Here is an 18,275-nt window from a genome sequence, read left to right as displayed (position 1 = left end):
TTTCACCTAAAACAAACTGCATCTGGGTCAGAGAGCACCAGAGGTTCCAAAAGAAGGTCCACCACCTCGCAGCAGCAGCAGCCTTGCTTCACAGCTGGGCCTCCTCTGGACACTTCCAATCCCCATACAAAGAGGAGGAATCTACAGATGTCTCTGTAGCTCCTGCTGGGAAGCCCCAGACAGTGGCTGACCTTACACCTTCTTGGAGATAATAACAGATTACAACTCTTCACATCCATAAGAGACACACTCAAGGGGAAGACTCAGTGAGCACCAAAGCCCTACTGAAGCAAGTCCTGCCCCATAAGGGTGTCTGCTGTGCAACAGATCTTCCAGTGTAGACACAGCTGGTCACCACAGCCATTTGGCCTGGAGATCAATTCCTTCCAGTGATACCAACAGCAATCAAGGGTTAACTACAACAAGACTGTGAAAACATCCCACAAAGGGGTGCACCAAGAACATCCACCTCAGGTGACTGGGGAGGCTGAACCACTGGGCCCTATAGGACACCAACCACACAAGTCCATTCTATCAACTCAAGGAGACTTAGCAGCTACCCAGTACATAGAAACAAACAGGGAAGCAGCCACAATGCAGAGACAATGAAACAAGCCACAAATGAAAGAAATGAAAGCAAACTACTGGATATAGAATTCAAAATCACGGTTATAAGGTTACTCAAGAATCTTTTAGAAACCTCAGAGAAATATAGTGAGACCCTCAAGGATATGATAAAGGACCAAGCAGAAATTAAGCATACACTGACTGAAATAAAGAATAATATACAGAGATCCAACAGCAGATGAGAGGATCCCAAGAATCAAGTCAAAGATTTGAAATACGAAGAAGCAAAAAACACCCAACTGGAAAAACAAAAAGAAAAAATAATCTAAAAATATGAAGATAGTGTAAGGAGCCTCTGGGACAACTTCAAGTGTACCAACATCCGAATTATGGGGGTGCCAGAAGAAGAGAGAGAGCAAGATATTGAAAACCTATTTGAAGAAATAATGACAGAAAACTTCCCCTACCTGGTGAAAAAAATAGACTTATAAGTCCAAGAAGCACAGAGAACCCCAAACAAAAGGAATCCAAAGAGGACCACACCAAGACACATCATAATTAAAATGCCAAGGGCAAAAGACAAAGAGAGAATCTTAAAAGCAGCAAGAGGAAGACAGTCAGTTACCTACAAGGGAGTACCCATACAACTGTCAGCTGATTTCTCAACAGAAACTATGCAGACCAGAAGGGAGTGGCAAGAAATATTCAAAGTGATGAATAGCAAGAACCTACAACCAAGATTACTCTACCCAGCAAAGCTATCATTCAGAATTGAAGGTCAGATAAAGAGCTTCACAGACAAGAAAAAGCTAAAGGAGTTCATCACCACCAAACCAGTATTATATGAAATGCTGAAGGGTATTCTCTAAGAAGAGGAAGAAAAAGGTAAAGATAAAAATTATAAATAACAAAGTGACAATAAATACATATCTATCAACAAGTGAATCTAAAAATCAAGTGAATAAAAAATCTGACGAACAGAATAAACTGGTGAATATAATAGAATCAGGGGCATAGACAGGGAGTGGACTGACAATTCTCGGGGAGGGGGAGGGGGAGTGGAGGTACAGGAAGAGATTGGACAAAAATCTTACACCTATGGATGAGGACAATGGGGGGGGGGGGGGATAAGGGCATGGGGTGGGGTGGAAACCGGGTGAAGGAGAGCTATTGGTGGAGGGGGGAGGGGGAGAAAAGAGGAACAACTGTAATAATCTGAACAATAAAGATTTATTCAAAAAAAATTCTAACCTGTTGAGAAGTAATACAGAGTTTATACACCAAATAACTCAGACAACATCCTGATTGGTTTAGACCCTGGGCAAGGAGATGAGTCAATTGAGAATGGACTTGGATGTAGAGACAATGTCAAATTGCTTTATAACTTTCTAAACACTTCTGCTTGAAGCCTGTGCCTCTCTTATTGTAGACAATCTTGAGTGGGTAGCAGTATGAGGAGAGAGATGGTGTCATTTTGGCTACTCTCAGAGCTGGCACATGGGAGATTGTTATGGGTTGAATTGTGTCCTCACAAATTTATGTTACTAGGGGTTCAGTGCACGAGTTTGTGCACCTTGATAGGAACCGTGGGCCGCGAGGCTGCAGTGGGCACAGGAGCAAGTCTAGGCCCATTCTCTGTGCCCCCACCCAGCCCTTCCCGCCTCGGCCCCATCTACCGGCAGCCCCACTCACACCTGCTGATGGCGTGTAGTGATTGGGGCCTGCACCAGCAGTGGGTGGGAGTGGGGCTGGCACCATCAGTGGGTGCGAGTAGTGGTTGCTGCTTTGATCACCCCTCAGGAGCAGGGGGAGGTGGAGAAGCCCTCAGGGGCGATTGGGGCCAGCAACTGCTGCTCGCCCCTGCTGACAGTGTTAAGTGATTGGGACTGGTGCCAGGTGCTGGCAGCAGGTGCGAGCAGTGGCTCCGGCACTGGCTGCAGGTGCAAGCGGTGGCTCTGGCACTAGGTGCAAGCGGGGCTGTCACCAGCAGCGGGTGCAAGTGGTGGCTGCCATCCCCGATCGCCCCTCTGGAGCAGGGGGAGGTGGACAAGCCCTGAGGGGTGGTTGGGGCCGGCAGCCGCCACTCGCACCTGCTGACAGCGCCAAGTGATCAAGGCCGGTGCCGGGCACTAGCAGCAGATGCGAGCGGCAGCTCTGGTGCTGGCAGCGGATGTGAGTGCCCGGCGGGACTGTGGCACATGGGAGCAAAGAATTTTCAGTAACCACCAGAGGCTCGCTCCAGTAACAGTGACTGGTGCCCCCGCTCACCTGCTCCACCATCCTGCCATGGCCAATGCCTGCCATGCTCTGTGCTCTGCCACCTGCTGCTGATGCCTGCCATGTTCCATGCGCGCCCCCTGGTGGTCAGCGCACGTCATAGTGACTGGTTGTTTGGTTGTTCAGCCGTTTGGTCTATTTGCATATTAGGGTTTTATACATATAGATCATCCTAACCCCCAGTGCCTCAGAATGTGAGCCTATTGAGGAATAGATTCATTGCAGATGTAATTAGTTAAAAAAGTCACATTGGCCGAAACCGGTTTGGCTCAGTGGATAGAGCGTCGGCCTGCGGACCGAGGGGTCCCGGGTTCGATTCCGGTCAAGGGCATGTACCTGGGTTGCGGGCACATCCCCAGTGGGAGATGTGCAGGAGGCGGCTGATCGATGTTTCTCTCTCGTCGATGTTTCTAGCTCTCTATCTCTCTCCCTTCCTCTCTGTAGAAAATCAGTAAAATATATTTAAAAAAAAAAAAAGTCACATTGGAGTAGGGGGGGCCTTAAATCCAATATGAGTGGTGTTCTTTTTTTAAAAAAAATATATTTTATTGATTTTTTACAGAGAGGAAGGGAGAGAGATAGAGAGTCAGAAACATCGATGAGAGAGAAACATCGATCAGTTGCCTCCTGCACACCCCCCACTGGGGATGTGCCCACAACCAAGGCACATGCCCCTGACCGGAATCGAACCTGGGACCCTTCAGTCTGCAGGCCGACGCTCCATCCACTGAGCCAAACCGGTTTCGGCATGGTGGTGTTCTTATAAAAAGGGGAAATTTGGACATAGACATCCACAGAGGGAAGATGTCATCTGCAGATGAAGGCAGAGATCTTGGTGAGGCAACCAGAACTGTGAGATCCTAAATTTCCATTGTTGAAGTCACCCTGGCAAACTAATACATAGACCTTCTGTTGAAAGAGTGCAGACATTCAACATTCCCATGTAAGCTGGCCCACTTGGCAGGACTGAGTGCTGAAGGGAGATATCATAAACACTGAGCACTCAAGACTCGGCCAACTGGTCTATTGTGCATGTCAAACTTTTGGCAGTTAAGCCCCTAAGATGACTTTTGTTTTTTAAATTTTTAAAAGATTAACTTTAGAGGGAGAGAGGAAAGGAGGGAGGGAGGGAGAGAGAGAGAGAGAGAGAGAGAGAGAGAGAGAGAGAGAGAAAAGACAGAGAGAGAGACATCAATTTTGTTGTTCCATTTATTTATGCATTCATTGGTTGATTCTTTTTTTTTTTATCCTCACCTGAGGATATTTTTCCATTGATTTTTAGGGAGAGTGGAAGAGAGAGGGAAAGACAGAGAGAAATATCGATGTGAGAGAAACACATCAATTGGTTGCCTACTGCATGTGCCCCGAACAAGGCCTGGGCTGAGGAGGAGCCTGCAACCGAGGTACATGCCATTGACTGGAATCAAACCCAGGATACTTCATGCCGCAGGCCAACACTCTATCCACTGGGCCATTGGTTGATTCTTGTATGTGACTTGACCAGGGATCAAACCCACAACCTTGGTGTGTCGGGACAATGCTCTAACCAACAGAGCTACTCAGCCATGGCATGATTTTTGTTTTTTAATTGAGATGAAATCCACATAACAAAAAATTCATCTATCTATCTATTTATTTATTTCTACCTACCTCACCTGAGGACATGCTTAGAGAGAGGAAGGGAGAGAAAGAGAGAGGAAAAACATGGATGTGAGAGTGCAACATCCATTGGCTGCCTCTTGCATGCCCCCAACTAGGGATCGAGCCTACAACTGGGCGTGTGCCCTTGACTGGGAATCGAACTGACAACCTCCGGGTATATGGGACAGCGTTCAACCAAGCCACACCGGCCAGGGCTGTCTTGAAATTCTTAATAACTTTTTTAAACTTTATTTTTAATTGTGGTAAAATACACATAACATTTACCATTTTTAACTAAACAGTTCAGGGGCATTAAGTACATTCACATTGTTGTGCAACCATCACCACCATCATCTCCAGAACTTCCTCATCTTCTCAAAATGAAACTCTGTCCCCATTAAACACTTACTTCTCTTCCCCCTCCCCCAGCCCCTGGCACCCACCATCTACTTTCTGTCTCTATGGATCTGACTCCTCTACCACCTCATATAAGTGGAATCATACAATATTTATCCTTTTGTAACTGCTTATTTCACTGAGCATAATGTCCTCAAGATTCATCCAGTTGTAACACTGTCAGAATTTCCTTCTTTTCTAAGGCTGAATAATATTCCATTGTATGAATGGACCACATTTTGCTGATCTGAAATTCTTAATTTTGAACATTTTATCTTTGCACCGGGCCTCACAAAGTATGTAGCCCGACCTGCTGGCTTCTATCACACTAAATCAAACAGTGTACACATATATCCTACTTGCCTGTTGGAGGACACCTAGGAGTGATGGGAGGTCTTGGCCTCCTCCTTACCCCCGTTCTCTGCCTCCATTGTCCTCCTTGACATGCTGCCCACACCTTCCAGTCTGTCGGATTTTAAGGCTATAACCTGCATGAAGGAGGGGGAATGGGAGCTTAAAGGGCTTGAAAAGGGTGTAGGAGAGGGAAGGGGGTGCTTTATACACATCATCTCTCTAAATTAAAAACCTTTAAGACAGCAGTTTTAAACTGAAGGGTTTAAAAATAACTTGCAAAACACTGCACTTTTTGCCCTAACCAGTTTGGCTCAGTGGGTAGAGCATCGGCCTGCGGACTCAAGGGTCCCAGGTTCGATTCCGGTCAAGGGCATGTACCTTGGTTTTGGCCACATCCCCAGTGGGGAGTGTGCAGGAGGCAGCTGATCGATGTTTCTCTCTCATCGATGTTTCTAACTCTCTATCCCTCTCCCTTCCTCTCTGTAAAAAATCAATAAAATATATTTAAAAAAACAACACTGCACTTTTATTTCCTCAGTCACAGAAGCAGATGAGTGAAATGTTTTAGGATTTAAAAATTTACCAAAATAAAATCAGAAAGCCTATTTACAAAGGTTTATGCTTGTTTTTCTGAGGGTCTGGGCCCAGGTGCCTTCACGACTTATTTTATCTTCACTCTCCATGCAATGCGCAGACCTTGCTACCTCCATCTTTGACACATCCCTTTCTAAGTTTCCCTTATTTATTCATTTTTAATTATCAACTTTAAATAGTTGCACTGTTGTCATTTTGCTCATCACCCCCACCCCTGCCTTCTCCAGCAGGACACATATCATTACCAGATGCCCTGTAAAAACCCTTTAAATGTCATTGCCCCTCTCCTGGCCCCAGCCCAGTCCACACAACCAATGAGAGATGGCAGCCCAGTGGGTGAAATTTAAGCAGAGGGAATGATCAAGGTGCAAAGCCACTCCCAGCAGGGACAACAGCACTGACAAGGGTCTGACATCCAAAGAAATGAAGACTAGTTCCCCTTCACCTCTGGTGTGACCTTGGCATTCAAGGCTTCCCACTGCATTCCTCAGCCCAGCCTGTTGAGGGGATTTGTACATCTTTGAGAGACACATACTCCGCTGCCTCCCTCCCTGGGAAAGGCCTGCCTTCTGAGCATCTACCTTGAGATTCTGGTTCCAGCATCCATGGCTCTTCTTAGAAAGCCTGTGGCCTGCATGTAGGCACTCTGACTCTCTGAGGGGTCCCCATGTGAATTTCCTGGTTGCCATATATTCTGTGTCAAGGCAGACCATCCCCATCATTCAATGTTCCTGTTTTCCTGGGATACAGCCATTTTATTTACTTGCATGCAGGAGAAAACTTACGTTTATTTGTAAATAAAAACTGGCTTGGGCCCTGGCTAGGTAGTTCAGTGGGTTAGAGCTTTGTCCAGATACCCCAAGGTTGTGGATTTGATCCCAGGTCAGGGGACATACAAGAGTCAACCAATGAATGCATAAATAAGCAGAACAACAAATAGATGTTTTTTCCCCTCTCTCTCAAAAAAAGAAAAGAAAGAAAAAAAGAACGAGGCTGGGATTCCTTGATATCTTAAAAACAACAACTGCTTTAGCTGGGGCTGTATGCTCTGGACTCCATCTCTCAACTCCAAAGTCTCTCCTGAGGGGCCCCTGGTGGTTTTGGGGCTCCAATCCCTGCACAGACTGTTTCTGGGGCCTCACTCTCCCCATACCGTATGCCCTTTCCAGTGGCCATCTCTTTGGTGTAGGCCTGGGATGGGTATTTTACACTGTTGCCCAGCAAGGCCTCTCCACGGGGCTTCACTTGACAGAGAGAGAAAAGGGTCTTTATGCCTGTGCCACCAGAACAGCTCCCTGCTGTTCTGTTCCCACCCCCATCTCCAGCCCTGTCCCCACCCCCATCTCTTGTTCTGGATTCCTCCAACTGAAAAGGACCTTTCAGCGGTCTATCCCAGTCCGGCCACCCCCTCCCCTCAGCAGTGGACCTCTAAGCTGCAGTTTCCTCTGACATCCAGGCCCCAGATGCTGCCACACTGAGTTTTTAGGCCCTGCATCAACTTGAGAAAACCAACTGGACAGAATTTAGTCCTTGGAATAAAGGTAAAAGGCAAATTTAAAAATTCCATAGTCTCCAAGAAGCCCCAAGACAACTTGAAAATTTCTGAATAGAGACAGGTGGCAGGCAGAGCTGGTGTTGTGGGCATGCTACCCATGCAGGCACATAGGATTCCACACTCAGAGGGCCCTGTGCTCAGCTTAATGCTCTGGTGTTGCTGTTTTGAAATTCTTAATGCTTTTCTTTAAAGTATATATATATATATGTGTGTGTGTGTGTGTGTGTGTGTATATATATATATATATATATATATATATATATATATGCCAGATTATTATGACCACCTGATGTTTATAGGCAAATTAGCCATAAACTGCACCATATGGGATATGGAAGCCGAAGGCCTGTTCGAACACCTTTGCTGTATGCAGTTACCAAGATAAAACGTCTCCAATTCGCACAGGAACACAAGGATTGGACAGTCAAGCATTGGAAAAAAGTCATGTGGTCCGATGAATCATGTTTCCAGTTGCATCATGCAGATGGCAGAGTGAGAATTTGGCGGAAACAGCATGAAAGCATGCACTCCACACGCATGAGGACAACCCTTCAAGCTGATGGGGGCAGTGTTATGTTTTGGGGCATGTTTTCCTGGCATGATTTAGGCCCTTTAATTCGTGTGGAACAACGTCTGAATAGCACAACATACCCAAGTATCGTTGCTGATCAAGTTCATCCTATCATGTTGATGGCATATCCCAATGGAGATGGCTTCTTCCAACAAGACAATGCGCCATGCCACGGTGCTCGGATTGTGCAGGAGTGGTTTCAAGAACATGAGGGAGACTTTACCTTGCTTAGGTGGCCCCTACAATCACCAGATCTCAATCCAATTGACCATTTGTGGGACGAAGTTAAAAGAGTCATCAGGCAGCTGGTTCCACAACCATCAAATCTCACAGAACTGGACAGTGCTATATATCAGGCATGGTGTCAGATTCCTCACATCACCTTTCAACATCTCGTGGAGTCAATGCCAAGAAGAATCGCCGCAGTATTGAAGGCAAAAGGTGGCCCAACGAAGTACTGATGGGGTGGTCATAATAATCTGGCCACTCAGTGTATGTATGTGTGTGTATGTATATGTGTGTGTGTGTGTGTGTGTGTGTGTATCCCATGTTCAAAGGCTGTTAAATCGCATTGTTTACCCATATCTTCAGAAAAAAAATCACTTCTACTGTTGTGGTAAACAACCTGCTTCCATATTTATAATGGGTCTGGTCCTCTAGCAACTTCAGCATGAAATTATAGCTAATTTGCCTACAAACATCAGGTGGTCATAATAATCTGGCCACTCAGAATGTGTGTGTGTATGTTTTTATTGATTTTTTTTTGAGAGGAAGGGAGAGGGAGAGAAACGTCAATGGGCTGCTTTCTGCACACTCTGTACTGGAGGTTGAGCCCCCAACCTGGGCATTTGCCCTAAGGGGCAACTGAACTGACGACCTTTTGGTGCATGGAACAACGCTCAACCAACTGAGCCACACTGGCCAGGGCATTCTTTTTTCTTTCTTTCTTTTTTTTTTTTTTTTTTTTACTTTTAGTATTTTTACTGATTTCAGAGAGGAAGGGAGAGGGAGATAGAAACATCAATGATGAGAGAGAATCATTGACTGGCTGCCTCCTGTACGCCCTGTACTAGGGATGGAGCCTGCCAACCCTGACCAGGAATCGAGCAGTAACCTCTTGATTCATAGGTCAATGCTAAACACTGAGCCACACTGGCCATGGCGTTCTTAACACTTTCTGAACAAGAGGCCCTGCACATTCTGTGCCAGTTCTGCTGGCAGGTTATGAGACGCCTGCAGAGGACACTGTCCCAGGAGGTCCCAGCGGGTAGGAGCTGGCTAACTACTCAAGAGGTGGCCTCAATTGCTCTGGGGTGGCGTAAAGACCCAGGGAGAACTTGGGGTCAGCTCCGGGTCATGGCATGTACCTGCAGGCACCTGAGCCCCTTCTCATCCCTGTTCGGTCACACCTGCAGGAACCACCACACCTCCTCTGCATCCAAACTTTCCATCACAAACTGAACCCCAAAATGTGCAGTTCAGAGGCACAAAACTAAAAGGGAGCCCAAACCCAGGATGTTCTATACCTGGGGGTAAAATCAACAGCACTAAATAGCCTGTTTTCCAGTGGACTAAGCTTTGGCATATCATTTGTAAAGTGGGTATATGAACAACAATAACAGTGACACATTCCTCATAGGGCTGACACACCTGTAATGTGAGAAAAGTACTTTGTAAAGAGCAAAGCACAGCTCACAGCTAACAGCACCTTTCCCACCACTATCTCTAGCTCCTTTAACTCTCTCCTGTTAAATCCTGACAATGCCAGCCCCTGGGACACCCTGCTGCCCCACCCCCTCCTCAGCAGTACCCACACATGGGGTAAGGGGTCTTTGGTCTGATCCCTTGGACCCCTGTGTGGGATAAAATGTACTAACCATCGCCAGATGAGGCAGGTGGGCAAAGCAGCCCCCGACTTGGAACAGATGCTCCCTGGCTAGCTTTAGTTCTGCTGCAGGACTTCTGTGTGGCTTCCTGGAGCTGATGGGGTGGGAAGTCCAGGCTGCCACTTGTCAGAGGATGGCAATCCCATGCCACCACTACTGTCCTGCTCGTTGGGGGCACCAGGCTAAGAGGACAAGGGATATATTCACCGTGCCCCTCCTCCCTCCACCACCCCAGTAAACACTCACATTGCAACTTGGTCCTGTTTATTACTAAACACAAACAGGTTCTCTGGGAAAACACTGGTGACTATGATTTTCTCCCTGCTCTTCTTGAAATCCTCTTAAATTGTGCTAAGAAGTTATTGAAGTTAAACCAATAAAAAAACCTAAGGACATAGGGATGTAGATGTTAGGCCGTCAGAGCCTTGAACATGAAAACAGCCTGTGCTGGGCAGTCAGTCTGGTGGCAAGAACTCTCCTGCCTTGCACATGGGTTCGGCCTCACAGGGCTCTGAATTCTGGGTGAGAGGGAATCAGAAGCTTTCTTGGCACCAGAGTGGAGATGGGGCCAGCAAGATTTTCTTAAAACATACCCCCACTTAAGGCACCTTCTTAAACCTCTTGCTTTTCAAAGTGGGTTCCTGGAGTGTGAGCATCACCTGGGCTTGTTAGGAATGCACAATCTCAGGCTTACCCCACACCTGCTGATGGTGAATATGCTTTTAAACAGGGCCTCTGGGGAAGGAGGATGCACTCCAGGCCAAGAAGCCCTACTCTCTGATGCACTGGAAAGGGCTGACACCCAGGTCCCTTCTCGTCAGTGCACAGTGCAGACGCCTGGAACAGTCCATCAAAGGAGCCCTGCTGGAGGCCCTGCAGTGGCCTCTGGTCTGAGCATGCAGGGGACACCCTGAACCACCTCCTGCTGGAGTGTGCTCCTTCTTCCCCAGATGCCCCCCTATGGCAGACAGGGGCTGGATATTCTGAGGTATTCTCAGAAGTCATGGGACTGTTTAGCCACATCTAGAAAAGAGGAAGATGAACACAGAACTCCAAGACACACACACACACACACACACACACACACACACACGAAAAATGAGAGACTTTAGAAGAGGCCCATCTGTAGGTTTCAGTGGAGCCCACTGGCTGTTGGGCAGCGTGGGGGCTTGCTCCTCTCTGCTGACACCAACCTCGATTCTGATGCTTCCTGGATTCAGAACAGCTGTGGTAAGTGCAGTACCTACTTGATCTATTTTTCTTTTCTAAGAATCCTATGGGGTGAGTGTTATGGATCCCATTTCACAGATGGGGACACTGAAGCTTGGAAAGTCAGTGTCTTGCCCCCAATGCACACTGGGGAGAGGGCCAAGCCAGGATTCAAACCTAAGATCCTTGTGCTCCATCCTGCCTCTCAGTCAGAATTTGCTTTCCCGTCACCAAGGAGATTAATGTCAGGACACTTAGAATGGCCACAGGGCTCAGGAGTGAGGAGCAGACAGGCAGGAAACTCTCAGGGACAACACAGAAAGCCCAAGATCATTGAACCTGGAGAAGAGGGGCCTCTGAGTCTCTGAGGGGAGGGAACTGGCTTGTGTGTTCAGGGGAGGGGGCAAAATTTGTGTAGCAGAGGGTTGTGGGAGATCTGGTCACAGAGCACATCCTGGTGCTTTTCCCTCAATACCCCCAGCTGGCTGTCCGAGGGTCCCCTACCTCCTCACATGGGTCAAGGCCATACCTGGCATATAGGGAGAGCTTGTATACAAGAGGGCAGCCCAAGTATAACTAGGAGGAAGTCACCTGCAACCCCAGCTGGCGCTTTGGCAGTGTTCACTGCTTATAAGTTACACACCATCACCCTACACCACCACATCTCAATGATCCCACTTCATTTATTACCAAAATATCACAGAATTCCAGTCATAGTTCACATACAGTATTTAACACAAACCTGATACCCGTGGAAATAACTAAGTATTTGGACAATAGAATGTTTGGAATCATATCCCAAACTGTTATCACTCCGTACTCCAAAAATACGCTTTGAGAGCTTTGGAAACTGAATTAAAATGTCTACACAGCTATGAACAATTGTTTAATAAAACTTTTTCATGTTTCCATTACATGTAAATATATCAATTTGGCATCTCTATAAAAACTCTGAAAATGGTGCAAAAGTTTCATTCTCTTTGAGAAAGCCATTGACAAAAAATATTCATACTTCACTAAAATTTTGAAAAATGGTCTTCTTTCAAAGCTTCTTTATTAATCTGAAATCTTCTGTATTATCAAAATCTAGGTTTGCTTTTTCCTCTTAAAACACTAAAGAACATTTATTCACAAGGATAAAAAGGGAAATAGGAAGATGGAAAACTGAGGGCTTTTTTCCCCCTTGAAAATTAATAATAATAATAATAATAATAATAACAATAAGCTAATTACATAAGCATCCTCAAAATAACACAATGGGATTCATTTTATTGTTGACTTTGGACAGCAGTGTCATACTTTATTGAAAACAAACCCATGTAAAAACAAAGTTAAAATGAAAAATGGTATCTGAAAAATAAATTATTTTATATAAAACAAATCAGTAACTTAAAACACTAATATACAAAATGTCTACTCATCTACTGTACAACAAGGGGACCGGTCAGGAAAGTCCCCCTCCCCCAGAGCAAGTCACTATAAACAGAACATTACATGGTAACGAGGTGGTCCCAACCAATGGACAAGCTTTCTCTTCTAGGGGTAGGGGGAAGTGAAATATAGTCCTCTCAAAATCACTGCTCAGACCACTGGTTAGCCTAACATAGGTCCTGGTGGTGACTTACAAGTAAATTTTCTTTTTTTAAAAACAACCAAGCAGAAAACTGAACTATGTCACCAAAAGGTTGTGGGAAAATATACAATACAATCATTAGAAGTCAGAGGCAAATCAAAAGGTTTAGAACCTTGAACCCCGCTGAAGATCTGGGATTCAAGTTCTACTGCTATTGTAAGAAAGGGTCAATTATCAATGCCACTCAACACAAAGCACTTGCAACCTTAGTTGGTGGCTGGCCTGGAAATCTGATGAATGGGAGGGAAGTAGGTGCCTTAGGTCTTGGGAAGATGGGAAGAATTTCTGGTGGAGGACTGGGGTAGGGGGTGGGGGTGGGGCAGCTTATTCTTATTCTTTTTTATCCAACACAGGAAGGCTGCAATAAGTAGAGAAAAAAAAATCAGGCTGCATCAGATGTAAAATGGAACAGCTAGCTGGGTGAAGCTGACTTTGATTTTCAAGCCCAACAGTGGACTCAGGTCAGTCAATGGCCCTAGAATGGCCCTAGTTTGGAGGCCAACCAGAATAAGTTATTGCCAATAACTTTCATAGGATTCTTCTACTTGTCTGATCCAGTAGGGACCGCTCAGTTGCCAGCTCAGAGGCACCAACTCCTGCAGCAGCCTGTGCAGAGGTTTCTAGCATTAACACCAAGTGCAGACTCTCCAAGGTTAAGTCAGCTGCCTTTGGCAAGGGAAAAACTCACCTTCTGAACAAAGATGACAGACCAACCCAGCCCTACCTGCTGGTAAGAGGCATAGTCGCGCAGAAGATCATGGCCTAGCATATTCCACTGAAAAGCTCCAGAAGCCAAGGGTTAAAAATAAGAGAACTCAACTGGAACCAGGTCCACAAGTTGGGAGCTGTTTAGCAAACAATTGTTAGGGTAGTTACACAGGACAAAAGAGAATTCAACCAAGGCTTCTTTGGTATTTATGTACCAAACCAAACTTGTGATAAATTAACTTTATCTACTCTTATTTTTCCATCAAAATTCCCAAATAAGATCACTCATTTTGCAAAATACAAATATAAATAAAAATGTAAATTTTGAAAAATGGTTTCTTTTGGATTGTGACTTTTAAAAAATAAATCTTCCTTTTGCAAACAAGCCTAGAGATGTAATGAACTTTATAGACACAGGGCCAGCATCTGGTACCTAGATGGGAGTGACAATTGCTTTTCAGGAGGAATATGTCAAAAACAGAATCGTTCCACACACCTGTACATCAAAACTCCCAAAGAAACACATTGGGGTTTTTAGTTAGAAGGCTATTCAAAGAGTGGTGAGGTGACCATGTAACAGGAGAATTTTAATGACCTGAGAAACTCAACTTTCAAAGGCTCATATGTACTCTACATCTCCTCTTCATCTGACCTAACATCAGAACAATCAATCCGGCTCAAATAAAAGGGAGGGGAGGAAAGAAGTTGCGGTGCTGGGTGCGAGCCCACCATCATCTCATTTGCATTTTATATTATCCTTGTAATAAAATGAGCACGAGTGAGGGCTGACAGGAATGTGTGTCAATGAGATTTAAGGGTTGGTTTTAGAATTGGGAATCTTATCTCTGAGGAAATGTTGGCCCAAGGTTGCACCACCTGAAAGGCTTATTTTTCCAGAAAAACATGCCAGTCCCAGGGTGAAGAGCACTCTGGGGCAACAGAGTGGGGACAATCTCTATGTTTGGGGTTTTAGGAGGCACGCAAGCTGGCTTTGACTTAGGATCTGGGAAATTCTGCTGGAGGGAGGAGGCCCTCCATGGCAGTTTATGAGACAAGGCCTCAAGGTATGAACTTGGCCTTGTATGGGAAAAGAACATGGCAACATCTTAAATTTGGGAGAATAATGCAAGCAGCTGGTAGCCCCTCACGGAAGTATGAGAGTAATAGCCTCAAAATTTTTTCATGGGCTTCTCAGAACACTGATCTTTTTTTGGAGAAGGCTGTGCCTATCGGCCTTTCCCCTCCCCCATGTAAATAAATAGACTAATAGATAAATAATGCTGCAATTCCATGATCTCAATAACTAAAAAACAGCCTATTATTACGTTTAGTCTTGTGTCAAAGTTAAAAACTGCTGGTAATAAGTTATTCTGTTTTTTATTCTCACTGTACACTAGATATTTATAAAAATCGGATCATGCTCCTTAAGAATTGCCCGGAGATCTAGTCCTGGCTACTTCGCAGGCCCTGTCACATTCTCCCTACTGGCTCCCCATTTTAAAAACACACCATCTGTGACCGCACATTCCTATACGACAGATTTGTAAATGCTTTGTCTTGAGGCAAGTATTTGTTCCTTAAGCTCTTATATATCCTCCCTGAATGCTGGGCCGTCTGTATCTTGCCTAGCCAAAAAGAAAGAAAAGGTAAAATAAAAAACAAAACAAAATTTGAGCAAAACAAAATCAAATTTAATGGTCTTAAATGCAAAAGTAAAAACAAACAAAAAACACAAAAAAGCAAAAGAAAATTAACAGAACAACCCAAAATGTCAAAGCAATAATGAAGAGAACTTTTTTGAGGGTTAATCTTTAAAACTACAAATCAAAGGTTTTCTTTTTTTCGTTGTTAATAGATAATTGGCAAGAAGTAAGTACTTTCCTGCTGAGTGTTCATATGAAAGCAAAGTTTCAAAACAAAATCCGACTAAAGTAGAAAAAGTCTAGCACTCACAAGGGATATGAGAAATATAATGCTCAAATGTTCATGTTATTAAAAATAGAGCTATCTTATGCATTCGAGCTATGTTAAATGCTTTTGGAAACTGGAGAAATGGCTGTGAACAACAATATCTGATGTGTGGGGCACTGTGCATGCAATGTGTGGACAGGAACTCAGAATGTCAGAGTAGCTACACATCTTCAGGAGTGCCTGGGGCTTAGATCTGATTCAGGAATATATGGAGTTTCCCTGAAACTCTTTGGTCCGTTCCCATTGACGTCTGGGCTTAGAAAACATTGTGTCCTCCTTTAGAGGGCCTGACCCAGCTTGTGGCCCTGTCCCCAGTGGTGGCCCTCGGCCACTGTCAGGACTACTTGGCAGAACCCAGGACTGAGTGACCAGAAGGTGGCAATGGGACCTGCTTGGGGAAGCAATTTCATGTCAACCAAAGCAGAAACTGCTTAAAATGTTGAAGCAGTTGAGAAAACGCACACTCAGCATCTGTCTAACATCTTTAGTTTAAAAACGAAAATTAAAAGGTCATTTTTTTTTATCCAGTTTGTGGAGACACCGAATGAAGTTGGTGTTAGACAGTCTTAGAAGTTAAAGCATGCTTCAGTTTCACCACCATCCCGAGGGACTGGTTAGTCAATGCAGTCTACTTAGATTTCTGTTTAATATATATTTTAAAGGAAATAACTTAAGAAACTTAAAGTTGGTCTAACATTGTGGGATTTCAAACATTTGAACATGTTGGTTGCATCTCAGAGTATAAAAACCTTTTCACTTCTCATTTAGACTAAGACAAACACTTGTGAAAATTGGCGCAAAATGAGTTGTACACTAACAAAAAAGTTTCAACTTCTTCACTCTGAATTATCTATTCCGTACAAAAAAGCATGAGTGAGTTATTTGTGGGACTTGTTGGTTTTGAAGGAAACCTGTAAGATTTTGTCCCCCAGGCGGTAGCCGTTCAGACTTGCTATGGCCATCGCGGCTTCTTCATAGTTTGTCATGGTCACAAAACCAAAGCCTTTGCACTTGTTGGTGTTGAAGTCGCGAATCACTTTCACATTGGTGACTGCGCCAAAGGGGCCAAACATCTGCCAGAGGATTCCCTCATCGGCATCTTGACCAAGGTTGTAGATGAAGATGCACCAGCCTGAAGACGCGTTTCCTGGGACATTGACACCAGAAAGCCCACTCATGTGATCTACACCCATAGGGGAGAACCTAGCAAACAGAGAGCACAGCATTCAGGTCAAGGTCAAGGTCAAGGTCAAGGTCAGTGTTGGCCAGCATGCCAACACTATTGGAGGAATAGGCGGGATTGGCTCAGGCCCTTCCCTCTCCCATCAGCCAGGGGTGGAGTTCTCAAGGCTGCCACACCCCACCAGTCACAAGCAAGATTTTTTTTTTTAACTGAGAGGAATTCAATATGGTGGCAGAGGAAGGGAGTCGCCCCTGAGACACTTGTTGCCTGTGAAGTTCAGAGCCTCAACTGATTTCACTCAGAATGATGGTCTGTTAGTGGCTGACCAACCACTTCCTCCACTCTTCCCACTGTGTGTGTGTGGTTCCTGTTCGCCATTTCTGTGCTTCTCACATTTTAAATGATGGAAGCCTCTCCACATCCTCTGAGGTGCTCTTACACCCTCAAATTGCCCTGGAGGAAACGCTTTCCTCATACTGCATGTATGTCTTTTGGGGAGGCCTGTACTTTTTTCTTCTTTTTCTAAATTTTGTACCTTCCCCTGGTCATGACCTGCCATCTCTAAGGGTTCATAACCAAGCGGTGTCCAGGTTACACATGCTCCGGTGAAGGGCCACTGCCGGCACAAGGGAACTCCTTCCCAAAGCTCTGGGTAACCTTCCTTTGCTGGCTCATAACATCCCAAAAGGGCCAGAGGCCATACTGCAGGGTCACTGAACTGTACCAAAAATGTGGAACACTTTTAATTACATCAAAACTAAGCCTTCTACCAATGTGTAGCCATTGCAATAAGGATTAAGGGAGATAATAAAGTTGTTACTGAAGCCATGTGGCCCTCTAGATGGTTCACAAATTAAAAAGTCATGGTTTCAGGTCAATTTAAAAAGATCTGACTGTGATACAATATCCGTGAAGCCACACCATGCAAATGGAGAAGTATTATATCTCCAAAATAAAATCGGGCTTCGAGCTATGGGGCTGACAGAGAGGTAGGTGGGTGCCTTCAAGGGGCCATTAAACAAATTCACTTTCTTGACAGACATGACCCCAGGCAGGGTGACCAGCCCCCGAGGTATAGGCCACTGATCCAAGGATTGTATTCAACACAGGTATGGAAGAATCCAGACACATTATTGGCCATGGCTTTGACTTCTCAAAAATAATTTTAAACAGCCTACATCAGAACACCTGAGTTGGTTACATGACTTGTGGCTTGTCAGTGATCTTGAGTCTGTTGGGATGACAGTGAGACCACAACAGCATTGAAATGGGGGTGAGAAAAGGCACCCAGCTGGTTCTCAATGAGAACTGGAAAGGGATTCCCACTTTTAAAAGGACCCCTTAAAAGGACCTATTTTTCTCCAAGTTTTATAGGTACCAATATGGACATGACTTATTATAGTTAACCTTCTTATGTAGCTATTATACTACAAATAATCTGAAGAAATAATTTATTGCCTTTTATTGACATAATTCTGATTCTTATGAATTATTGTTAAGGTTTTTCTCCTGCCAATTGGAGCTGATTTCTTTCATCCTGACAGTCAGGAAACCCACCCCTAACTCCTTTCTCTTATGGCACAAAAGGAGAGCTGACCCTCCTTTCCCCAATGTGGTAACAACAGAGGCACTTTCTTCTCTTCCGGGTCTTTCTCTTATTCTTATCTTAGTCTGCCTTCTGGTGGTAAATCTTTCCTCCTGTCTCTCCCACTCACTACTTCCTTCCATCT

At 44.9% G+C, this 18,275-nt stretch overlaps 1 protein-coding gene across 1 annotated transcript in view; it reads right to left on the bottom strand.

Annotated features, from left to right (window-relative positions):
• Window positions 1-11,715: 11,715 nt before the first annotated feature.
• Window positions 11,716-18,275, bottom strand: part of ELAVL1 (ELAV like RNA binding protein 1) — a 42,335-nt gene continuing 35,775 nt past the window's right edge. The window contains exon 6 of the mRNA XM_070416678.1: window positions 11,716-16,565. Coding sequence (XP_070272779.1) covers window positions 16,241-16,565 — 325 coding nt within the window. The 3' untranslated portion in view covers window positions 11,716-16,240. The remainder of the gene's footprint in view (window positions 16,566-18,275) is intronic.

Source organism: Myotis yumanensis, unplaced genomic scaffold, assembly GCF_028538775.1.
Source record: "Myotis yumanensis isolate MYYU_CA2020_CCGP unplaced genomic scaffold, mMyoYum1.0.hap1 SCAF_5, whole genome shotgun sequence".
In the NCBI taxonomy this organism is placed as follows: Eukaryota; Metazoa; Chordata; class Mammalia; order Chiroptera; family Vespertilionidae; genus Myotis; species Myotis yumanensis.
The sequence above is the reverse complement of the archived record's forward strand: the minus strand, read 5'-3'. Positions and strand labels throughout refer to the sequence as shown.